Source organism: Podarcis gaigeae, assembly GCF_964106915.1.
Source record: "Podarcis gaigeae genome assembly, chromosome: 14".
In the NCBI taxonomy this organism is placed as follows: Eukaryota; Metazoa; Chordata; class Lepidosauria; order Squamata; family Lacertidae; genus Podarcis; species Podarcis gaigeae.
In genome coordinates this window covers 52,883,302-52,908,951 of record NC_139690.1, presented here as the reverse complement: position 1 = coordinate 52,908,951, position 25,650 = coordinate 52,883,302, and the positions used below count along the sequence as shown (strand labels likewise).

Genomic DNA, 25,650 nt, shown 5'->3' with positions numbered 1-25,650 from the left:
CTCCAGGCTACCTAGCCAGTGCTGGGATTGAAATATGAGCTACACTGCAGGGTGGATGAGGTGTGTGGGGGTTAAGCAAAGGAAGTTCATTCCCCATCCCAGAGCAGAACCTACAAGTTTAAGGTTACCAGATTATTTTCAATGAATCCGGGGACACTTTTCAATGGATTTTGTATGGGGACTGATTAGTAAACCCGGGAACTGCCCCTGGGAAACAGGGATGTCTGGTAACCTTATACAACTTGCTTTTATGTAGGGCCAGGGTTCTCTTCACCACATCTCTCATTTGTTTGTTTAATTGTTTTATTTTAAGCCTTCCTGTTCACCTCCCATCTGTTTCAGCACTGTTTTGTATTCTCCAGAAAGGCAACACTCATTTGTAGTCTTTGCTTCACCCGTTCAGTGTCATGCAAAATGAGCTTTCGGTGAGCAGGCTCAGAGAGCTTTATCTTCTGTCTGGCCCCTAAAAGTTTCATGCCTCTTTGTTTTTGCTCCAGAAATCCACAATTGGGCAATATGTTACTGCCCCTTTATTTGGACCAATTCACGATATCTCAAAATAATGGCAAGGGTTTTTCTCCAGGCCAGATATTACTTAAGGCAGGAGCTGTAACATTTTGTCCTGATGAGGAGATCTAGATAACCTGAAAGTCACTCTTTTGTGGCATTTGGGTTGGGATTTTGTGACAACCGAGTTGCCCAATTGTGGATTTTGGAATATTTCCCCTCTTCTTCATATGGACTAACATGATCATCTTTACTTTTTATTTGCGCTCTCTCTTATTATCACGTTGGTAAAATAATCCGGTGTGATAAGAAGGGAGGAAAGACTAAGGAGTAAGTCTCTCACAAATCCAGGGTCCCTAAGACAGTTGGATGGTGCCCGGTATGTTTCCTTCCATCAACTCTTGCTGCTCAGCAGGTCTTGCTCTGCTTTCCTTTGGACCACATCAGCCAGGCTTTGGGGGGGGGTCATGTCATCTGGGCAGCCCAGGACCTCTAGACACACTGTCCAGGTCTGCACCCCCGAGAAATCACTGGTGCTGCGAACTCAGCAGTTTGAGGCGCCCTCCGTTGCCTCTCAAACGGAAGCCTAAAAAAAAATTCCAATGGAGATCATTGGTACCTTGTTTGAACCCTGATGTTGGAGGACACAAGATTGAGGAGAGATGATAGCACTGACCAGGGCAGTAGGAATGAGGGGGGCGCAGATCTGACTCAAGGGGATACAGTCCATCAAAGGATCCCTTTGTGGTTGTTTGGCCTTTCAGCCTTGCCAAAATAACAGGCCAGGGCTGCATGCAGGGGCACAGAGACACGTTCAGCGCCACCCTTCCTGCTTTGCAGCGCCAGCTCAAAAGCCGCACAGGTGCATTTCAAGGCCAGAATAAATCCTTGGCGATAAAGGGATGCAAATAAAATGCTGCAGCCAACAGCCCAGCTGGGCCTGGGAAGAAGCCTTCTGCACGGGTCCTAGGTCACAGAAGTGGCCAATGCGGTGCTCTCCAGCTGTTGCTGAACTACAACTCTCCTCATCCCTGACTGTTGGCCATGCCACCTTGGGCTGATGGGAGTCCCAGCGGCCTCTGGAGGGTGCCAAGTTGGCAGCCCCTGGGCCCTGGATGCAGCAGGGGTGGATGGAACAGATGCAAACCCAGGGCGCACTTCTGGGGCAGCTCTGTGCTCCTTGCAAACAGGCCACGTTGGAGGGACTCGAGCTATTGGTGTTGCACCAACTTTGACCTGTTGCAGGACGTTAGCAGAGCATACGCAGAGTTCCAGAAAGCAATCAGTTGCAGGCAGGACGGACAAAGTAGGAACAAAACGCTGCTACCAGTAACTTGGTTACTTAGAGGTGTTTATTATTTACAGCAGACTTCCTCAAGTTACTATATACAAGAACAGGAAAGGATCTTAACTAGCTCTCTCTTAACAAACTCCAAGCAACTCTCAGTACGATACGATACGATATCTTTATTGTCATTGTCCCATACAGAACAATGAAATTGAAAAATCTACATAAGACATTCAAACCCCCCTAAAAACTCTGAAACTCCATTTTAAAATACAATATACTATAGAGACTCCTTATACTGCATTTAAAACCAAAATTGCATTTGGGTAGAAACTGTTTCTCAGGTGGCTAATCCTGGTCTTTATACCCCTGTACCTTCTTCCAGAAGCTGAAAGAGATCATTTCCGGGGTGTGCACTATCCTGCGCTATCTCTGCAGCTTTCTTACGGCACCTGGCAGCATAGATTTGATCCAAGGTGGGAAGAGTGCACCCAGTTATTCTCTCCGCAGTCTTTACAACCCTGGACAGCATTGTTTTTTCCCTGACCGTGCAGCTCCCAAAGCACACACACAGACCATAAGTTAATACACTCTCCACAGTACAACACCACACTGACCAACATACACTCCATTCAGTAAGGTCATAAGTCATCATGCCTGTGTGAGACCTCAACCACAATGGTAGAGCTGTATCCAAGGTCTCATATCTCCAGGCAGAATAACTCCTCTCTGCTCAGTCACCTTAGCTTTTGGCCAACGCTTAATTGACTCTGTGTGAAGCTGCACAGAATGGCAGGTAGTCAAAAAAACCCAACGGCCTCTGGAGGGTGCCAAGTTGGCAGCCCCTGGGCCCAGGATGCAGCAGGCCACGTTGGAGGGACTCGAGCTCTGCATACAGCATGGCAAAGCCTGTGCATTTAGCCCGCTTGCACATTACAATGCGTGGCATGAGAATCCTGCTGCTTGCTCAAGCTCCACACAGGTAAGGGTCACTTTGCTGCGTTTGATACAGCTGTACAGTGGCAGACCTTCATCTGGGGCGCCCTGAAGTTTGAACTGATATTGAACCCTGACTTTATCTGTTGGGGGAGGGGGCCACCCATTTGCGGTCTCGCACCGATCCCCCTTGATCCTTTGTTCTCCTAATGGCCCATCACCCAGGCAATCACCCCAACTCAGGAAGAAGAAATAATGTTTGTTTGTTTGTTTGTTTGTACCCTGCCCATCTGACTAGGGTGTCCCAGCCACTCTTGACCGGGCTTCCAACATATATAAAACATTAACCCTTCCCTATACAGTGCTGCCTTCAGATGTCTTCTAAGGTTATACAGTCATACCTTGATTTTCAAACAGAATGTGTTCTGGAAGTCCATTCAACTTCTGAAACATTCGGAAACCAAGGCACAGCTTCCAATTCGCTTCCAATTGTGCAGGCATGCCAGAAACAATAGCAGAAGCTGCATCGGGCGTTCAGATTCCAAAAGAACGTTGAAAAACCAGAACACTCACTTCTGGGTTTTGATCGTTTGAGAGCCGAAAAGTATGAGTACCAAGGCATTCAACAACCAAGGTACGACTGTATCACCTTGATATCTGATGGGAGGGCATTCCACAGTGTGGGCATCACTACTGAGAAGGCCCTCTGCCTGGTTCCCTGGCTTTATTAGCTTTAATTAGATTTTAAAACTTGCTAGATCCAGGGATTAGAGGAGTCTGGCACTCCCAAATTCATAACAGTATTATCTCCCGAATAAAGGGTAAGTAATGCCAACTTTGGACATTTGATCACATTTTGCCCATTATTGCTTTTATTTCCCTGAACACACCCTTCCAGGGGCGTTCACCTTTGTGCAGGTCTACTTGAATGCTAGTTTTTGAAGTGCAAACCAATTTATTTGGGCTATTCTTGGTGTCCAGTATCAGCTGGGTGATGTTTCTGCAGCCAGACGGAATGCTGGCTGTGTTTGTGGAAACTTCCATTGTGACTCTTATCTGCTTCAAGAGAAGCGATTTTGAGAAACAACAACAATAAAAGCCCTACACCGTCCCCAGCTAGTACTTTTCCTCCTCGGAAAGTGGCCATATGTCTCCCATACACCTGTACAAATATAATACTAAGTAAACAGCTGGCAAGGTCACGGCCGTGAAGTGTTTTAAGAAAGCGGGGGTGCATGGACCATCTCCAAACGATCGGGAACGGCGAAGGTAAAGAGACCTAATGTAATCTGTCATCCACTTGGATTTCAGTTTTCTCTGAGGGCAAGACTTCCTTGATGCAGATATACAGCAACAGAAGGACACACCATGGCTGTGGATGAGAGCCGGCCATTCCCAGCATCAGGGACATTGCTAAGTCCTTTGGGGGGAAAGCTCTGGGTATACGGCGCACACCTGCTTACAGTTTGTGCAAATTTAGCTTTCTGAGAAAATTAAGACAGTGGGCGGCTGGGTGGGGTAGCTCACTGGCACAGCGCTTCATAGCCCAACTGCCCTGTGAGAAAAGTACAAGTGTGTGTGTGTGTTGTAAGGGGACAAGAAAATTGGGGGCAGAAGATGTGGGGTCCAGCACAAAAGGCTCAGGGCTTGCAAGCAAAGACCTTGATTTTTTGGGCATCGTCTTGACCTTCCTGCCTTCCTGGATCGCAACCACGTCTGCCTCTCCCTATTCTGTCTGACACAGGGGTTTACAACCCCTTTATTCGGAGGGGACAAAGAAGGAAGAAAAGAGGAAAGGTTCTGTGCAAGAGTGCCCCCACCCACCTCACAATTTATGGCCCTGGCCCAGGAGTGGCTCTGGTGCCGTGGAAAACACAAGGGACCCAAGGGGAGAAAGAGGAATCAGCCAAAGCCTTCCCCTGCCCCCAGCCAAGAAACAATAATGTCTTTCACCAGGAAAAGGTGACCTTCGCTGAAGTGTGCCTGGAGGAAGAGCGCAGAGACCCAAGTCAGCTCTAGCAGTATGGAAGCGGGGCCCCAACCTTCCGGAAACATGTAAGAGCATCCAGCTTGGAAGGGTCTGGGTGGCTGAGAGCAGGGTCATGTCGGAGGGTCAGGGCAGCGGGAGGGCTGCCTCCTTTTGCACCTGCCCAGTTTCCTCTTTGAAGTTTTGGTGGGGACAGAATTTGTAGCGACTCTCCTGCCTCTTGAAGCTCTTTCGCCGGCCTTTGGGGGCCAGTTGACACAGAAACCGGACCTTGCGGTTTCTGCTTCTATTGTATTTTGGCAGTTTCCCTTCCATTTCCACAGATGCTCTGTGATAAAGAAACAGGTACAGGTTAGTGGCATAGTGCAATGTGAACGTCTTCATTCTAGGATCTAGGGAGGGTATATCTATTTCTAAGCTTAGTGTTTCAGACATACTGGGGGGGGGGTTGGATGACCTGCCTGTGACCCCCATGAAAATGGCTCACGCTGCTTATTGTCTTTGTGTCTGTGCCTCACTCCAAGCAGGCAGAACTGTTTTCCTCTGACAGATACCTGGGTTTGTGTGTGCTGTGTGTGTGTGTGTGTGTGTGTGTGTGTGTGTGTGTGTGTGTAAGGAGGGATGCATTCAAAGTTATCACCTGCCTTTCTCCCTGGATTTTGGCATTCCCAATTCCCCAGTCAGTCTCATTCCCTTTTAAAAATAAAAATAAAAAAATATTTTTTATTAAATTTTACATAACAAATTTCAATTACCTTTACATTTAGGATTCTCAGAATCCCTTGACTCCTCCCTTCCCCTTTCTGGTTTCCCTTGTCCATCCCTTTTTATTCAACTTATCCCTTTTCTTCCAATTTATTGTATCTATTATTAACTTTTCCGTTATATTTTGTCTTTTACAAGTATTACTCTAATCCTGCCAAAGTTTTTAACTGTTTACAATGTTCTTTTAAATGAACTATACATTTCCCCCCATTTTCTCCTAAACTTCTTCTCGTCCTGATCTCTGATTCTCCCGGTCAATTTCGCCATTTTGGCATAGTCCATCATCTTCATCAGTCTGTCTCATTCCCAAACCAGTGCCAACACACTGGGAGCCCTCCATTTAATTCCCCACCTCCCCAATTTTTCATTGAGTGCTCAGGCTGTGCAGTTTGGCACCAGCTGTTCATCTCTGCCTTTTCCTTCCCTCATCATTATCAGTGCACACACACCATGCGATTTAGCAAAGCACTGCAGAAGCAACAGCGGTCCAAATGTATGGGCAGGTATATCGAGATTCCGTTTGCGTTCTGCTGATGTGCAAGAGCACCTGCTCTGGAGTTGTGAAGGCTCCGCAGTGAAAGACCCAAAGTGTCACCAGAATGTACAATCACACCCAGATTTCTTTTTTTGTAGGGCGTGCAGAATATCAGGAATATGGGGTGTTGGGGGAGAGGGAAGACCTCAGCGAACTGTGAAGGCACTGGCAGCTGTGGCCAACCGCATACACTCCGGTTCCAGAATTAATTTAGAATTTTGAGGCACAGCAAAGTTCTGGCAGAAGGCAGGAGTTGAAGGAAGGGAGATCTGCTTCTCCTCCTACCAAAGGTTCTAACCAGCAGGATTGCATCTCTCTCTGCGCAGGAGAAGGACCATGACATCAGTGCCTCTGCTGGTCTTCCTTAGCATGGCCGCCCACCTCCTGCAGCCCACCCTCGGCTTGAGGGTCGGTGCTTTCAACATCAGAACCTTTGGAGACAGCAAGCTGTCCAATCAGACCGTCACAGACTTCATCGTCAGCGTGAGTCCATCTGACCTCCAAGGGGGGACACTTATTCCAAGGTCCTCGTTCAAACGCTTTCGGCTGAGCTCCTCCAAAGAAGCAATCTTTACGGCTTCACATTGTGCAGACATGTTCCATGGACCCTTGGAAACTTTCCGCCCTCGCTGTTAGCAATCAGGCTGGGGTTTATGGTCCCCGACAATCTCATTTTCTATGTTCATAGAAGATAGCTGTCACTTGCCACCCCAATCTCTTGGCAGTGAAAGAATCCAGGGGCTCCAGGCACTTATTCAGGGTTCCCTTTCCTTGGAACGAAAGTCAGTGGAGATGGTGGTGTCTTTAGGACATACTGTATGGTTTTATTTACACATTTTTGCAGCTTGAGTATAGGGGATCGCAGCATTAACACCCCAACAGATCTTGCTTCTCCATTAATCACAGCTTTGGATCCAGCACAGGGCAAACGGGTCAGCCTGCTTTCTGCTCACACTTACCTGGCTATTGTTCCTCTATCTACAACCCGGAAAGCTGTCTGTTGACAAACGCCAGCTTGCTCAGCCTGAAAGGGACGTGGGTGGCGCTGTGGTCTAAACCACTGAGCCTCTTGGGCTTGCTGATCGGAAGGTCAGCAGTTTGAATCCCCGAGACGGAGTGAGCTCCCATTGCTCAGTCCCAGCTCCTGCCAAGTTAGCAGTTTGAAAGCACACTAGTGCAAGTAGATAAATAGGTTCTGCTGTGGTGAGAAGGTAAATGGTGTTTCTGTGCGCTCTGGTTTCCGTCACTGTGTCCCTTTGCAACAGAAGTGGTTTAGTCATGCTGGCCACATGACCCGGAAAGCTGTCTGTGGACAAACGCCGGCTCCCTCGGCCTGAAAGCAAGATGAGCGCCACAACCCCACAGTCGCCTTTGACTGGACTTAACCATCCAGGGGTCCTTCACCTTTTACCTTGTATCTACCATTTAGGCAAGGGAGGGGGGAGCCTCCTGGAGGGCACCATCACTTAGTTGTAGCTCTTGCAATCCAGCTCACTCTTTTTGGGATGCTAAGGCCACTGTCTGGGACGCAGGTGGCGCTGTGGGTTAAAGCCTCAGCGCCTAGGACTTGCCGATCGAAAGGTCGGCGGTTCGAATCCCTGCGGCGGGGTGCGCTCCCGCTGCTCGGTCCCAGCGCCTGACAACCTAGCAGTTCGAAAGCACCTCCGGGTGCAAGTAGATAAATAGGGACCGCTTACCAGCGGGAAGGTAAACGGCGTTTCCGTGTGCGGCTCTGGCTCGCCAGAGCAGCGATGTCACGCTGGCCACGTGACCCGGAAGTGTCTCCGGACAGTGCTGGCCCCTGGCCTCTTGAGTGAGATGGGCGCACAACCCCAGAGTCTGTCAAGACTGGCCCGTACGGGCAGGGGTACCTTTACCTTTAAGGCCACTGTCTTACAAAGCAACTGGTCTAACTAGTTCATCAAACTCCTCTTGTCAGCTTTTAACCTCACTGGGTACAGAACTAGAAGGGACTCAGGGCATCATCTAGACTGACCCGCCATACCAGAACATTCCCACCTTTCCTCGCTGCTCACCTTCTCTTTTTCCACATCCAGCTCCTCACATTCATCCAAGCCTGAGTCCTGAAGCTGGTGAAATTCTCTCTGCTCTGCCTCCTTACAGATTTTGTTCTTGTATGACATCACCCTCATCCAGGAGGTCCGAGATGCTGACCTGAGCGCAGTGAAAAAGCTGATGAACCAACTGAACCAGTGAAGTTTTTTTTAAAAAGGGTATCTGGAAATTGGGTGGCTTTTAGGTGCAATCAAAACTTATTCGATCAAAGCACTCCAGGGTTGGGGGAGACTGGGAGGGTGGTAAGGATGACAAGTCCTGGCAAAGTCCCTTTTTCTCTGGGAAAAGAAAAACCCTAGGAATTTTGCCCCAGCAACCGCACACCCTAAAAGGGAGACATTGCAGCAGCTGTTGGGATGAGTGAGATGGCAGCTCTTGGAGCAAGAGGCAACACCACAGATTACCAACCCACCTTCTCCGTTCTTCCTGTATTTGCCTAGAGTCAGGCAAATTGAATATATTTCATTGCTAATCTTCCCTTTTAGGGCCTCACCGCATCCATACAGCTATGTGGTCAGCAAGCCTTTGGGTCGCAGCAGCTACAAGGAGCAATACCTCTTTGTTTACAGGTGAGAGCCTCAAGCAGAGCCCAGGATGTAATGTGAGGGGGGCAGCAGCAGCACTGGAGGGGAGATTTCCAGAGGGGCAGCAGCAACTGTTATGTACTGAAGTTCCCACCCTGGGCCAGCAGGGGGATACTGTAGATAGTTTTCACACAGGTCCACATATGCAAATAAGGGATTGAAAGTGACGTTCAGTGATTGGATAGTTACAGAAAGTGGTTACTGTTGTGTGGTAGTGGAGCTCTATATAAGCAGGCTGCCTGAACCCTTCAGTTCAGTTCTGTTCTGGGTCTGTGAATAAACAAGAGATGTTTGAAGAATTGCTGTGTCATCTGATACATTCACCCACAACTTAACAGCAACCCACAACTTTAGCAGCAAAACAGCCCTGTGCAGCACCTTAACAACAACAAAAGTGTTATGGCAGAAACTTGCGTCAGATGCAGGACGTGGGGTCCTGAGTGGCAGGTAGATAGCTTTACATTGCTGGTGGTGAGGAACTGAAAAGATAAGGAAAGGCATTGCAGGAAAATACAGGCAGTTACAAAGCACAATGGCTATTAATGTGCATTTAACTCACACATTTTCAACCATACATGGTTGAAGGCCGTCTGGTTTAAATCCCACACATTAAATGCAAGCAAGGAAGAGAGCTCAAAAGTTATTTTCGTAGTGGGCTTTCCCTGTGGAAGAATAACTTTTTAGCTCTCTGCCTCGCTTGGCCAGGGTGGGGTGAGAAACTCTCACGTGCCGCCTCCAGAAGCCACAGGGCGCTCGCATGAGGATGCTTCCAAGTGTTTGAATATGCAAACTTTTGCATATATGCGGAACCCATAGAACCGAATCCCCACATAAGGTGGAATTGCACTGTAATTACATATTTTGTGTTTGCCTCCCAGAACACTTTGCAACTGGCTGGTACCCATCTGGGAGCAAGTGAACTTAAAAGGCTGCAACATAAAGTTTTAACCTGTTTTCTAACATTTTGGTGTGATGTTGCCTTGCAATGTTGTAACGCACTCTGGGACCTTAGGGTGAAGGGAGGGAACAAATTAATAATAAAAATAAACCCCACCTCCAGCCCCAACTGTGTGTGTACCAGGAACCCGGGATAACTAGGACTCTGGTGCAGTGGACTGTGAAATCTCTCTTTTTTTGCCAATTAATTTTTATGGCTTTTCAGTTTTTTAAACGAATTCAACATCACTTTAATTCTAATTTGAAAATGACTTCCCAGCCCACCATTGAGATGTTTCACTTCCCACCCTCGTTAGCTGCTGTAATGCGTGAACTCTCGTGCCATGATGTATTTGTTCACCCTTAAGTTGGCACAGGTCTCCCAGGACGTGGAGATGCCCTGGCTGCCTCTTCCAGACTTTGTTGCAAACTGTCACCTTCTCCCTTTGGTGGTCAGAGACTCTGACCCATCACTTGCAAGGGACCCAAGCAAGGACCTGCCTCTCTCCTCCTCCTTCTCTCCACACAGGGAGGACAACGTCATTCTCCTGGACAGCTACTATTATGACGACGGCTGTGAGCCCTGCGGGAACGACACCTTCAGTCGGGAGCCCTTCATTGTGAAATTTGGGGCACCTCAGACGCGTAAGCAGCCCCCGCCTCCCCCTCTCAGCTGATGCAGCCGACAGGGCAGCCCAGGGAGAGGAGAAACTGGCCCTGCCATATAATGCTCGTTCCGCATCTGCAAGAAATCAGTCTTTCAGTGAGGTGGAATCTAACCTTTGGAACTCCTTGCCTCTTGATATCAGGCAGGCGGCTTTGCTGCACTCTTTTCAGCACCTGCTGAAAACTTTCTTTGTTTTTAAAAAATTTATTTATTTGGTTTTTCAAATTACAATTTTACAATCACATATCCAACTTGCAACATATAGACAAGATTCCATAGAATCTCCTGGACTTCCCTCCTTCTTTTTGTGGGTCCTATTATTAATTATCCCCTCCTGCATCCTTTATAATAATCCAAATCTTTCACATCTCCATTATATCCAAAATTCACCATTAAACTACAAGTGTTATTCCAATCCTACTAACAATTTTAACTGTTTACAATGGTTTTGAAGATAAATTATAAAATTTCCCCATTCTTTGTTAAAATTTTGGTCTTCCTGATTTTTGATTGTTCTGGTAATTTTTGCCATTTCGGCATAATCCATCAACTTGATATGCCATTCTTCTCTGGTCGGGACTTTATGTTCTTGGCAAGTCTGCCAAGATATCCAGCATGCTAATGTATTTTTAGTTTATTGGTGCTCTTGGCTTTTGAATGCTTTAATTTTTTCATTAATATTAATATTAATAATAATCATAATCATAATAAATTTTATTTATATCCTGCCCTCCCCAGCCAAAGCCGGGCTCAGGGCGGCTAACAACAATAAAACAGTACAACAGTACAACACAACACAATACTCTAAAATCATTCATTATATATATAAAAAATCCTGCTAATAATTTTTTCCCCTGCTAATAGTTTTATGGCTTGTCCAAAAGCAATAAAGAAGCAATAAGAAGAAAGTTTGCTCGCGATCAGCAGAGCACAGTGTGATCCCTGCAGGCAGGATTAAGGCTTAAAGTTACAAACGTATATAAACAGGTTTATCCCATAATGGAGATGACCTGGGGGACTGCTTGGCTGGCAGCCAACAGTTCATTCCAGGAAGTTTGCAGGACGAAAAGAAGATGGAAAAGAGAGAGAGAGTGGCAGCATGCCTGGGCCTTTTCCCAGGTCTGGAAAGGTGATGCCCATTCACTAGTTGCATGCAAGGAAAGATGCTTCAGGCCAGGTGGAACAGGAAGTTTTGACTGGCTGGACCAAACATCCCCTTGCATGTCCACTCTAGGAAAACAAGGAATGTTGCATTTGACTGCTCTCGGTGGATTACATCCCACACTCGGATTGTGGCTTTGGGGTGTTGTAAACAATAAAAATCTGCCCTTTTCCCCTTATGGGGTATCCAAGAGCCCATATAGAGCCCATATAGAGTTCCCTATTGGTAGGAGAAAATAACAGAGGCCAACCAGAGAATATTGAGAAGCAAAGCAGCTGGTAAGCCTGATCTTTATTGATCTGTTGCAACAAGGTGCTCCCCTCACACACAGGAAAGGAGGAGGAACCCCAAAGAAAGGTGTGCTCGTCCTTATATAGACATTTTAAATTGCCTGCCCTGGAGTCCAAGACCACCCCCAGAAACATCATACATACATCACAGAAATGGTGGTCTAAAACAGAAATTCGAATGTTGTCGTTTTTCCTGTCTGCCAGGTTATCTGATAATGCCTTATCTGATTGCCTTTCCTGGTATCTGTCACCCTTTGAGATGGTGATTTCCCAATTCCCGAGACAATGGGGAGGCTCCCTGACCCCCTCCCTCCTTGCAGAGAAAACATTTGGTCAGTTTGGGAATCAAAATGGTTTCAGGTCGGTCTTCCTGTGCTGATCTATGTACGTGCTTGGTTGGTACATTTATGAACATTTATTATACACCTAAGACCTATGGGACAGGGGTGGCACTGTGGGTTAAACCACAGAGCCTAGGGCTTGCCGATCAGAAGTTCGGAGGTTTGAATCCCTGTGACGGGGTGAGCTCCCATTGCTCGGTCCCTGCTCCTGCCAACCTAGCAGTTCGAAAGCACGTCAAAGTGCAAGTAGATAAATAGGGACCACTCTGGCGGGAAGGTAAGACCTTAAAATTTCTTATAACAGGGGCAAGAGGTCTGGCACAGCCAAGGGAAGGGAGGAGAAGGCGTGGGGGGAGGGGGAGAAGCCATACTCTGTGTCCCCAGATGGAGGCAGCAATTCTTCTGAATCCCGATTGCTGGAAACCATGGAACAGGGTTTTGGCGCTCGAATCCTGTTTGCTGGTTCCCGGGTGTGGGTGTGGTTGGCCTCCGGGAGAATGGGATGCTGGAGGGGGTGGGCCATGGGTCTGACCCAGCCGATGCTCTTTGGATGTTCTTAACTGCGACTTCTCCCTCAGAGGTGGGGGAACTGATCCTGGTGCCTCTGCATGCCGCTCCCGAAGAAGCAGTGGCCGAGATAGACGCCCTCTACGACGTCTTCCTGGATGTGAGAGATAAGTGGGGGACAGATGTAAGTGCCCCCCACAAAGTGGTGAATTTTGCTTGCCACCGGTGGTTGCTTGAGAAATATCGGGGGCATTGTGGAGATTAGACCCCAGTCCCACTTATATGTACCGTATTTTTCGCTCCATAAGACACACTTTTTCCTTCCTAAAAAGTAAGGGGAAATGTCTGTGCGTCTTATGGAGCGAATGTGTGGTCCCTGGAGCTGAATTGCCCGAGTGCGGCATATGCTGTTGCCCCACCCTCCCGGGTTGCCGGCGGCCTCCCCTTTCCCCTGGAGCCCTGGGAAGTTTTGGAAGCGGCGGGCAGGCTGTGTGACGTTGCCTGGTGCTCCTGGGCTGCTCTCTTTGAGAGGGACTTTGTCAACAGCCTCCCCTTTCCCCTGATGGCTCCGGGGATGTTGGCTGGAGGATGGCGAGAAGAGGCAGCTGCCGAAAGAGGGGAGGAAGAGGATGGAGACCGAGAAGCGGGGCAAAGGGAGAGAAGGTAGGTTGCCGCAAGTGGAGAGTCATGGCAAAGGGCAAAGGAGAGGCAGCAGTGAAGGGAGAAATTGCAGGCATTGCCTGAGGAGTTTGGGTGAAAGGGACGGCGAGGAGGAGGCTGGAAAAGGGGCCTGTGCTGCTTGGGGAGGGGGAGAAAAAAGTGGGGATAAAGAAAGCCTTCCATGCCTCCGCGGGGTTCGCTCTCCTCCCGAGGAGGCTGTGATTCAGAATATTTTTTTCCTTGTTTTCCTCCTCTAAAAACTAGGTGCGTCTTATGGAGTGAAAAATGCGGTATAAGATTTTGTGGGTAGCAGACAGGGGTGCCAAGTTGAATAAAATATTGGGGGGGGCAGGTAAGCCCTGTCCCACATAACTGATCACATGACATGGAGCACGCACACTGTCAGGGGTTCAGAAGGAGAGACACAGGAGGGGGAGCAAATGGAGAGTGAGGAGGAGGAGTACAAGGGGGGCGCAGGCAGTGACAGTGGCCAGAGTTATTCCACAAGCCTCTCTAGCGAATCGGAGGACTCACAGAAGGGAGCGCCGGTGGCCAGAGCGAGGGGGGCTCCAGGGGGGAAGCACCAGGAGGAAGGGGCTAGCGGGGAGTCCCTGAGCAGCAGTTGGAAATCAGGACCAGCTTCTCCACCAGAGCGCAGTGGGGAGGGGGAGTCCCAGGAGTCGGGACCAGTGTCCTCACCACCAGAGGGAGGAGAGGAGTCAGGTTTGGCAACGCCCACATCAGGAAGCGGGGAAACGGTCAGAAGGAAAGTCACCGGCTGGGCGCGCGCGCCAAGTTCAAATGTACAGCAGCGCGGCACAGCGGGGAGCCCGGGAAGGGAGCCAGGTCCTAAAGCCCGCCGGAGGGAGGGGCAAGACTCAGGAGGTTCAGCGTCAGAGGAGTCCAGGAAGGAGGAAACCCCAGAGGGCAGAAGGACCCAGCGAAGGAAAGAACAGCGTAAGAGGTGGAGCCGGGCTAGAATCTTAAACTGGTGTGGGTGAAGCAGTGAGTCAGAGGGGACTTAGCCGGTCTAGCGTCAAGACGTGGGTCTGCGCGCCCAGAGCTTGGAAATGGAAACTGAACTTTAATAAAGACTTTTGTATATAACATCCACCGGGCGTTGGTCCTCTGTGAGCTGGGACCTAGCGGCAGTCCTGACACACACCATTTGAATGGCAGTGCCCATCAACTTTGCAACTTTGCCCCCTCCCACCTGAAGCTTGTTTAGTTTGAGGATGAAAGACTAAACAAGGATAAGAAAAAGAAAAGAAACCAATTTTTTTTAACTGCCCTGAAAGATGCTTTCATTTCATTTTCATGATTCTAGCTGCTGTGTCTGGAGATGCAAAATTCGCCAGTGGCTTTTTAACTGTTTACAAATAGAATGTGATTGTAAAATGTACAGTTTGGGTTGTGTTCTTATTATGAAGTTTCTTCAGATATTAATCAACCATGACATCTTATTGGGGGGGTGTCAAAGTTACCTCGGCCCCTAGGAGTTGGCTCCCATTGTACCAGACTCCTCTAAATTCCTCAGTCCAGTAGGAGTTAGAATTTAATGAAGGGAAATGTTAAAACGTAAGCCTGGGAGAGGAAAAGGAAGACAATGGCCCATTAAGAGAGCTCTGTCCCAGACAGCAAATGGGCTGGTGGGTGGGCCCCTTCCTCCAGCAATTACATAGGTAGTTAGTGAAAAGAACAAAAGCCGGGGTTTAGAGTTTTAGAATTGGCTGGGATGTGACCTGGAGGAAAAAAGTTGCACTCTGGTAAAGGCGGCAGGCTGGAGAGAGGGTCAGAGCACGGCGGCTGAAGTCTGTGGGCAGCTATAGGAGAAACAAGACCCTCTTGAGATGTTAATGCTGCGAACCCCTCCATCGTAGGCTCAGGTGTGGTTCATATGTGTAAATAAGCCATATATCATAAAGAAGCCACAGGCTGCACTGTGCCTCATTCCCATGGACCCTGGGAGAGCGCCTGGAACCCCTGGGATCTCGCATCCTTCAGAGATTGGGGTGGCAGGCAATTAATTAGGTGTGTGTGAGTGTATCAAGGAATAATAGAATCATAGAACTGTACAGTTGGAAGGATCCCTGAGGGTCATGCAGTCCAAACGCCTGCAATGCAGAAATCTCAACTAAGGCATCCATGACAGACGGACATGGACGTGTGTGTGTAATAATAATTTTGTGTGTGTGTGTTGGCAGCACACAAACACGTAAGAGTAATGAGCTGTCCACCGTAAATGGTTTAATTAGCCAAAGGCCTGGGAGTAGAGGAATGTTTTTGCCTGGTGCCTAAAGACATTTCAGGCAAGCCTCCCCGGGGAGAGCATTTTTTTTAAATTAATTTTATTTTTTACCAACCACCAAAACACAAACAGTGAAACCCACCAGGCGGCTGATACATTGGGTTTACAATATTCAATAAAATACATATTCAATAATATACATGTTCAATAATATTCAATAATAGCATATTCAAATCAACCATATGTACACTTCTATATACCTTAACACACCTCCTTCCACAAGATTTATTCAACTTTTAACATTTTAATTGCCCCAAATTGTTCAAACCTACTCAAATAATTCAATATCTTCTCAAACCAATCCTCCTCTTTCACACTGACCTTAAACCCTTTCATTCTATGTATCTTCACAGTTAGGTATTCTAAAATTATAATATTATTCAGTTTTTTACTCCATTGGTTCACCCCTAGCTCTTTTGCATTTTTCCAATTACCGCTATAACCTGTCTGGCTGCAATTACCATCAACTTTACCCATTTGCATTCCTCTTTTGTTTTTAACTCGGTAATACTCAGGGTAATAAGAATGATTAATTTAGTTATTTCCACGTTCCTTCCCACAATTCCCAATATTTCTATAGCAATCTGTTTCCAAAATTCATTAACTAACGGACAATCCCAGCACATATGACTGTATGTTCCCATCACTCCACATTTCCTTCAGCAATTCTTACTTCCAGATTTTATAAGATGATATAACCTTACTGGTGTATAATACCCTGGGGAGAGCATTGCATCAACAAGGGGCCACCACAGAGAAGGCCTGCTCTTACGTTGCCAACCCTCCAGACCTTTTGTGGAGAGGGGCACATGGAGATGGGCCTCAGATGACGATTGCAGGGTCTGGACCAGTTCATATTGGGCATGCGTGTGTGTGTTTGCCCATGGGTCAGCTTCAAGTCTGAGCCGTGTCTTTCCTGGGGTCCATAACCGCCTCCTGAGCTTGTCTCTTCCTCCTGCAGGACATGCTGTTCCTGGGAGACTTCAACGCCGGCTGCTCCTACGTCCGGCCTGAGGACTGGCCCCGCATCCGCCTGCGCACCAACAGTGCCTTCCAGTGGCTCATCCCAGACGCAGCAGACACCACGGTGACCAGCACCCACTGTGCCTACGACAGGTGAGTGGCGGGAGGCCAGGGCCCGGAGGCTCTTTCTCTCTCCCCCCGCCCCCCCGCCCCAGAGCCACTTTGGGACTGCAAAAACAACGCAGCAGTATTGAGTGACTGGTCTCTGCACCCACAACAGACACTGCAATTCTCATAGAATCATAGAGATGGAAGGGACCACCAGGGTCATCAGTTCCAACCCCCTGCAATGCAGGAATCTTTTGCCCAATTTGAACCCACAACCCTGAGATTGACCGTCTCATACTCTACCGACTTCACCCCCGGAGGCATACTCCATTGTCTTTCGAGACAGGAGGACGCCAACAACAATCAGATTCATCCCATTGTTCTTTTTTTATTATTTGTTGATATTTAACTGAAAGTTAATGCAGGTGGCGCTGTGGTCTAAACCACTGAGCCTCTTGGGCTTGCCGATCAGAAGGTCGGCGGTTCGAATCCCCGCGACGGGGTGAGCTCCCGTTGTTTGGTCCCTGCTCCTGCCAACCTAGCAGTTCGAAAGCACATCAAAGTGCAAGTAGATAAATAGGTACCACTTCGGCGGGAAGGTAAACGGCGTTTCCGTGCGCTGCTCTGGTTCACCAGAATCGGCTTAGTCATGCTGGCCACATGACCCGGAAGCTGTACACTGGCTCCCTTGGCCAATAAAGCGAGATGAGCACCGCAACGCCAGAGTCGTCTATGACTGGACTTAACTGTCAGGGGTCCTTTACCTTTTTAACTGAAAGTTTTATTGATGGCTTCCCTGTGTAGATGTTGTTGTTTGTAATTTGATCTTCAGTTTTGTCTATACATTTCGTTTTTTGCTTTTCAAAGATTATTTGACTGTGTTTTCTGTAAACCACTTAGGGATTTTTGCCTATGAAGCGGTATCTAGATATTATTGACGAGAGAGATGGGCAGCCTTGATGGCTCAGACCCATTTTAAAGTCACCTAAGGGACGCGGGTGGCGCTGTGGGTTAAACCACAGAGCCTAGTACTTGCCGATCAGAAGGTCAGCAGTTCAAATCCCCGCAATGGGGTGAGCTCCTGTTGCTCGGTCCCTGCTCCTGCCAACCTAGCAGTTCGAAAGCATATCAAAGTGCAAGTAGATAAATAGGTACCGCTCCAGCGGGAAGGTAAACGGCGTTTCCGTGCGCTGCTCTGGTTCGCCAGAAGCGGATTAGTCATGCTGGCCACATGACCTGGAAGCTGTACGCTGGCTCCCTCAGCCAGGAAAGCGAGATGAGCGCCGCAACCCCAGAGTCGTCCACGACTGGACCTAATGGTCAGGGGTCCCTTTACCTTTAAGGATGGGGTGGGGGCGGGGGGTCCCCTCGCATTCTGTGGAGCAGGTTCCCAAATGTAACTGTGCCCTTGTGGCGCCTTGCAGGATTGTGGCGATGGGCCCCAGACTCGGAAGCGGCATCCTGCCCGGCTCAGCCAAAGTCAACAACTTCCAGCAGACCTTCAAGCTTCAACAGAAGGACGTGAGCAGCTGTTTCAAAAGTCTCATGGGTTTCCCAGTGGGGGGGGGGGAGGGAGGGAGGGATGGTCACTGCCGACCAGGCTGGGCGTGGGGAGCTCTGGTCTTAGAATAATTTGATCTTCGAGTTGGAAGAGACCCCCAAGGATCCTCTAGTCTAACCTGCTGCAGTGCAGGAATCTCAGCTAAACCAGCGATGACAGATGGGAGTCTTTTCCACCGTCATGAGACCCCCCCAAATGAGCAACTTTCCTTCCAGTGCTTGGGCACAACTCGACTGACACACGCCAGAGTGCCAGACTGAAAAAAGGAGTGTTGCTGGCCCAGTGCTCTCGGACAAGGACTTTTGTTGGACCAAAAAACCAGGACATTCCAGGATCCAACCAGAAGCCAGGTTTGGCTTCTGTTCTTCTAGGGATGTGCCCTTTGAAACAGGGCAGTTGAGAGGTGTGTGTGCATTAGAAGAAACGAATTCACCCCAAACAGCGGGGAATGTTCAGGGAGTTGGGGATGTTTAGCCTGGAGCAGAAGAGACAGAGAAGTGACCTAGCAGCCACGTTGAGCCTGGAAAAGAGGAGGCTGAGAGGAGATGTGCCATCTTCAAATAACTCAAGGGCTGTCACATGGACAATGGAGCAAGCTTGTTTTCTCCTGCCCTGGAGGGTAGGACTCGAACCCATGGCTTCAAGTTACCAGAAAGGAGATTCTGACTCCACATCAGGAGAAACATTCTGATAGCAAAAGCGTTCAGCAGTGGAATAGACTCCCTTGGACGGTGGTGAACTCTCCTTCCTTGGAGGTTTTTAAGCAGAGGTTAGATGGCCCTCTCTCAGGAATGCTTTGACCGTGACTCCTGCGTCGCAGCGGGTTGGACTAGATGACCGCTGGGGTTCCTTCCAACTCTCTGATTCTGCATGCCCCCCCCAAGACAGCCTCCTCTTCCCCCTAACTCCGCTGTTTCTTCCTTTCTTTTCCAGGCCTTGGCTGTTAGTGACCATTTCCCCGTGGAAGTGACACTGAAATCTCTCGGCATTTCCTCCACCGCCGTGTAGTGTCACCCCCAACGTAGACCCCCCAGGGGGCTGCAGCGCTCTGCCCTCCGGCTGCAGGGGTAGAAAATGGGCAGATTCAAAGGCCACGCTTTAGTTTTGGGAGAAGCCCCCAGGTCCCTCTGGCTTTTGGACGTCCAGGACGCCAGGCTCCAAGTGGTCCTTTCTGGTGCACGTGAAATCCAAGCACTCTTCAAAACAAAAGAGGATTAATTCCACCCAAATGTTTTTCCAGCTGCTGTGAATGATAATGCTAAAGACGAACTGCCAAATTGCCAAAAATCATGGCTTATGCAAGGGCTGATGGATCTAACAAATGGAAACTCAGCGAGATAATAATAAATAATAATAATAATAATAATAATAATAAATTTTTATTTGTATCCCGCCCTCCCCGGCCAAAGCCAGACTCAGAGCAGCTAACATCATATAAATCAGACAATTTGCATAATACAATATACACTATGCAAATAAAATAACATTCAACATTCATTAAAATAATATAGAATATTAAATATGGCAAATCAAAATGGAGGATTTTGCAACACTGAACAAGATATCTTTGATTTTATGGGTAAAGCAAGAAGAAAAACGTTTTAAAGGATTCGAACAAGAATGAGCTTCTTTTTAAAAAAAAAGGAATGAAAAATAATGGGAGATAATTTATAATGTTAACCATTTTCGGGGTCTCTAAGAATTGTAATTAAGAAAATTAGCAAAAATTCATAAAATCATTCCGTCCAATGACAGTTCTCATCTTGTGAGTTCTTTTCTCACAAAGATGTCAGACCTTTGCAAGCTGAGTCCATTTTGTCCACACTGGTCCTGCCAAGCCCTCGCTCAGCCTTTCGCAACCTGCTGCCCTCCAGTTTCTCTTGGGACTACAACTCCCATCAGCCCCCTGCCAGCACAGCCATATTAGGAGGGGCTGTTGAGAGTTGTAGTCCCAAGCGCCTGGAAGACTGCCGCTATTTGCAAAGGCCGAGGAAGACCACAAGAAGCTGGGCTGCGCAGGTGTAGCAACTGCACTGGACGGCTGCCAGCTGAGCGTTCCTTCAGCGCCAGGGCTGGATGGGCATCTGAGAGACCCCCACGCACTGAAACGAGAAGGGTGCTCCCCACTCCCATATGTAATTCAAAATAAAAAGAGTACTGAACCATAAAACAAAACTGCATCGGTCATGTTTCATCCTGCCTCTTCTCTCAGTTATCTGAACGTTAAAACAATAAATTACAAAACATACAACGTATTTCTCTCTGTGTGTGAAAAAACTATAACTCTGGAGAATGCATCAATAATAAAATTATAGAATTGTAGAGATCTGTTAACGGAGAAATCTGAGGGCTCCCTTGGACAAAAAACAAGGACGCCAGCCAGGAAGACCAGAGCAAAAGAGCAGCCAGGAGGCTTGGTTTTTATTGAAGACTGTCTCATGACAAGACTCCCACCTGCCACCAGGTGGAACAAGGTGGAAGCCCCCAACAAAAGAGAACCCAAACTTTTATTAGCTGCTAATCCCCATGTTACACCCCGCAAACTACATCACGGTGACATCATGACAGGGGAGGTCTGGTGGCAGGAATCTGAGCATCCTGGACCCTGCCCCATGGTTCCCCTTGCCCTCCACCAAACACCCATCAAGTGGAACAAAAGAGATCTTTGCATTTCCCTGTTTCCCAGCCAAGATCATTGCACCCTTTTGTCTTCACCTGGGTTTGTTATTTCTGGAATGGCTGCCTGTCTGGCACTCAGGTATCAGGATGCCAGGGATTATCACTCAGGCAGAGGGGCTGCTGAGTAGCTGAGCTCACATGTCTATAGGAATTTCTGAAGTTTTCCCAGTGAGCCAGTGCACAGATACATTGATCAGGGAATTCTTACATTTGGTATTGTACTGCAGAGGCCCTTGGAATAGATAGGAAGAAACTGTGATGAAGTGTTTTGTGGGGACAAATCACAAAAGTCACAAAAGTGATTGTGCTGATTTTGGTGGTGGGCTGCATGTGCATGATATCTGCTGGAGGGGCAACCCCCCCCATACATAAATTCCTGCAACAGTTGGAAGGGATCCGCATTGTCATGTAGTCCAGGGGTAGGCACCTTCTAAATCCGGCCGACGGATGGTCCGGGAATCAGCATGTTTTTACATCAGTAGAATGTGTCCTTTTATTTAAAATGCATCTCTGGGTTATTTGTGAGGCATAGGAATTCATCCATTTCCCCCCTCAAAATATAGTCTGCTGCCCCCAAGTTCTGCGAGACAGTGGACCGGCCCATGGCTGAAAAAGGTTGCTGGCCCCTGGTGTAGTCCAACCCCCTGTGTTTTATAAATCTATTGCAACACATGGCAGGATCTGATTTGCTCACATTATTTCAGCCTGCTTCCGTAGGACGCCCCCTGCTTCTACACTTTCTGAATGTGCTGCTACAGGTAAAAGTCCCGGTTCCAAGAATAATGCACCGTTTTAAAGCTTCAGACCGGCAGAAAGGTGTCGTGCCTGCTTCTGCAACAGTTTGTGGTGTAGAAGTAATTAGAAGGTGTGAAGCGTTGTTGTAAATAAAAACATGCCCTTTTCCCTTATGGGGTATCCAAGAGCCCATATAGAGTCCTTACAAGACTGGCCAGGCTCCTCAGGCAATCCAATCAAGTAACCTGCCAGAAAGGAAATAAACAAGCGACAGGAGAAAAACAACATGCAAATGTTCTGTTTTAGACAGCCTTTTCTGTGATGTATCTGAGGGGTGGTCTTAGGTTACACCCCTTCTGTGATGTATGTATAATGTTTCTGGGGGTGGTCTTGATCTACAGGATGGGAATTTCAAAAGTCTTTATAAGCCCTTGCACAGCATTTTTGTGGGTCCTCCTCTTTTCCTGCATGTAAGGGGAGCACCCTGTTGCAACAGATCAATAAAGATCAAGCTTACTAGCTGCTTTTCTTCTCAATATTCTCTGGTTGGCCTCTGTTATTCTCTCCTACCAATAGGGAACCTATGTAAGGACTCTATATGGGCTCTTGGATACCACATAAGGGAAAAGGGCATATTTTTATTTACAACAGCGTCATCGCTGTCTCATGTGTTGCTCCTTAGCTCTGCTAGGTTTTTGCAAATGGGAGTAGCAGACCAGGAGTAGCTGCTTTTAGCATTCTGTTCCTTGCCTGCACAGAACAGATGTGTGTGTGGGGGGGAATACTTAACCGGGGCGTGTTAAACGCCATCCGCCCCATATGGTTTACAATGTGTCAGGCAGAAAGACACAACAAACCCGCCAACATTTATCCGATGAAAACAGGGACATCCCATTTCATAACCATAACGATAATTTTAAGAACAACAATTTTATTATTTATACCCCACCCATCTGGTTGGGTTTTCCCAGCCACTCTGGGCAGCTCACAACATATATCAGAGCATGCTGTTGTTGTTTGGTCGTTTAGCCATGTCTGACTATTTGTGACCCCATGGACCAGAGCATGCCAGGCACTTCTGTCTTCCACTGCCTCCCGCACTTTGGTCAAATATCAGAGCATACTAACATTAAAAACTTCCCAATACAGGGCTGCCTTCAGCTGTCATCTAAAAGTCAGATAGTTTTTTATTTCCTAATAGTAAACAACCCACCTTCGTGGGTTGCCCCAGCCATTCTGGGTAGCTTCCAACATATATAAAAACATAATAAAACATAAAACATTAAAAAAAACACAACCTTCCCTATACAGGATTGCCTTCAGACAGCTCATAACTCCATGCCCTCCAACATTTCTCCAATGAAAATAGGGACATCGTAAGGAAAAGCAGTACATTCTGGGATCAAATCAGAAACTGTCCTTGAAGGCTACTCAAAAGTTTCGGTGAGTGGAGGACAGGGCTGCCCAAACTTGCACAGCCAGATGAAATCCTACGAGCACCCAAAGGTCCTTCAAATCCAGTGCCCTGTTACCAACCAGGCACCCCAGGAAGCTCTCAGGCAGGACCAGGGGAAACAGCACTTTCCTCCTCTCCCCCCCTTGTTTCCCAAGTCGCCTCAATTCAGGACGCAGGAGATATAAATGAACTTCTAGATCAGGCATAGGCAAACTCCTGCCCTCCAGATGTTTGGGACTACAATTCCCATCATCCCTTACCACTGGTCCTGTTAGCTAGGGATGATGGGAATTGTAGTCCCAAACATTTGGAGGGCAGGAGTTTGCCTATGCCTGTTGTAGATCTAACTGAGCACTTCTGGCCGGAGTTTCCCTGTGAATCCTCTAAATCGAGACAGAATTCCAAATGACCAGCATTCAAATGTTTCAACCCTGCTCCATCGTAAAACACAAACATTCCAAGAACTATTTCAAGCGAGAAGCAGCAGCCGGGCACCGACTTGCGTCCTTGTCGTGTCTCCCTGCATTCTTCAGTGTGAGCACTAGAAGGCAGAAGGAGGCTGCCTGCTTGCTTATTTGATTTTAAATCTGGCTCTGCAGCCTGGACTCAGAGCAGCTTTTAATATCTCCGTCCCCTTGGGGCTCACAGCCTCAGGAAATCCAGTGGTTGGGGGTGGGAGGCAATAAGGAGGGGGGGCCAAAAGGAAAGAAATGATTGCAGACATATTTTTTTAATGTAGAAACAAGTGAACTGAAATGAATCTCAATCTCTCTCTGTGTCTGCATAGACAGACAGACAGACAGATATCTCACACACTCACACACATATATTGATTCAACCCAACAGAGGAATTAGAATGTGGGTCTTCCCTAACCTGGAGACTTCCAGACCGGGTGTGACTGGTGCATATGGGGACTCATGACTGCCCTGATAGCATCACGAACACACACACGAACACACACACACACACACACACACACACATCATGAAAAGGACGTCTGAAGTGCCCTTAAAATGTTTGAAACCACGGTATTGAAATTGATGTTTTCTAGCATTGTAGATCAGACCTACCCTCCTCCCCAGATCCACCTTTACCGTCTGCTAGAGCTAACCAAGCGTGCGTGAATCTCTCTCTCTCACCCCCCATGCCATCTGTAGTTTCCCAGGTTTTTATTAAAGCCATTTCCCCTCCTCTCCCTGCTAGAACTGTCTTCACCAGAACCAGCTGATCTTATGATACATTTCATGAAGACGTCTCTTGGCAAGCAGATGTCTGAAGCTTTTGCAGCTCGAGTTGGCAATATGGAAGATGAAAACAAACTAGAATGAGAAAATGTGGCGTGTTGGGAAACAAGGCATGGCACAATCAGTGCGCTAGGCTGTCCTGCAGCTCTGGCAGACCAAACCCTCGAGGCCTGGGAGCCTCTCTTAGACCCTTCTCCAGGCCCAGGAGTCGGAGAGGCTCTGTCCAGTCCCAGCACATCCAAGTCACTTGGGGTAGTTTGAGCCATTTGGCCTTGCAATGGCCTCAGGTCAAAGATCAACCACAGTCAAGTCAAAGTCTGAGAAACAAAGCATGGCAATAATTCAACTGGGATACCACTGTAGCCAGAGTCTTGCTGTCCAGGAATGGCCACAGCTGATGAACCAGCCAACACCGGGAAAAGGTGGCACTCTATGCCCATGTAATATAATAATAATACAGTGGTACCTCGGGTTACAAACGCTTCAGGTTACATACGCTTCAGGTTACAGACTCTGTTAACCCAGAAATAGTACCTCGGGTTAAGAACTTTGCTTCAGGATGAGAACAGAAATTGTGCTCCGGTGGCACGGCAGCAGCGGGAGGCCCCATTAACGAAAGTGGTGCTTCAGGTTAAGAACAGTTTCAGGTTAAGTACGGACCTTTGGAACGAATTAAGTACTTAACCTGAGGTACCACTGTATAATAATAAACTGGTGTGGGTAGAGCAGTGAGTCAGAGGGGACTTAGCCGGTCTAGCGTCAAGACGTGGGTCTGCGCGCCCAGAGCTTGGAAATGGAAACTGAACTTTAATAAAGACTTTTGTATATAACATCCACCGGGCGTTGGTCCTCTGTGAGCTGGGACCTAGCGGCAGTCCTGACACACACCATTTGAATGGCAGTGCCCATCAACTTTGCAACTTTGCCCCCTCCCACCTGAAGCTTGTTTAGTTTGAGGATGAAAGACTAAACAAGGATAAGAAAAAGAAAAGAAACCATTTTTTTTTTAACTGCCCTGAAATATGCTTTCATTTCATTTTCATGATTCTAGCTGCTGTGTCTGGAGATGCAAAATTCGCCAGTGGCTTTTTAACTGTTTACAAATAGAATGTGATTGTAAAATGTACAGTTTGGGTTGTGTTCTTATTATGAAGTTTCTTCAGATATTAATCAACCATGACATCTTATTGGGGGGGTGTCAAAGTTACCTCGGCCCCTAGGAGTTGGCTCCCATTGTACCAGACTCCTCTAAATTCCTCAGTCCAGTAGGAGTTAGAATTTAATGAAGGGAAATGTTAAAACGTAAGCCTGGGAGAGGAAAAGGAAGACAATGGTCCATTAAGAGAGCTCTGTC

The 25,650-nt window shown here is 47.8% G+C and overlaps 1 protein-coding gene across 4 annotated transcripts; it reads left to right on the top strand.

Moving 5' to 3' along the window:
• The first annotated feature begins 2,627 nt into the window (after positions 1-2,627).
• Positions 2,628-20,436, top strand: LOC310831281 (deoxyribonuclease-1-like). Of its 4 annotated transcripts, none has more exons than XM_083711804.1 (10): positions 2,760-2,777; positions 4,688-4,786; positions 6,345-6,501; positions 8,143-8,231; positions 8,580-8,663; positions 10,144-10,259; positions 12,653-12,765; positions 16,511-16,665; positions 18,045-18,141; positions 19,115-20,436. In XM_083711804.1, exons 2-10 carry the CDS (start codon positions 4,755-4,757, stop codon positions 19,187-19,189), a joined length of 918 nt encoding a protein of 305 aa, XP_083567930.1. In that variant the 5' UTR covers positions 2,760-2,777; positions 4,688-4,754; the 3' UTR covers positions 19,190-20,436. The 4 variants fall into 4 exon arrangements, with proteins under 4 accessions (XP_083567932.1, XP_083567930.1, XP_083567929.1 ...); XM_083711803.1 differs by lacking the exon at positions 2,760-2,777 and adding an exon at positions 3,905-4,000; XM_083711805.1 differs by lacking the exons at positions 2,760-2,777; positions 4,688-4,786 and adding an exon at positions 5,042-5,063.
• The last annotated feature ends 5,214 nt before the right edge of the window (positions 20,437-25,650 follow it).

Coding starts and splice junctions, on each gene's coding strand:
- LOC310831281 (XM_083711804.1), top strand. CDS start 4,755: ATGGAAGCGGGGCCCCAACCTTCCGGAAACAT. Junction 8,232..8,579: donor CTGATGAACCAACTGAACCA/GTGAAGTTTTTT, acceptor CTTCCCTTTTAG/GGCCTCACCGCATCCATACA. Junction 12,766..16,510: donor GAGATAAGTGGGGGACAGAT/GTAAGTGCCCCC, acceptor TTCCTCCTGCAG/GACATGCTGTTCCTGGGAGA.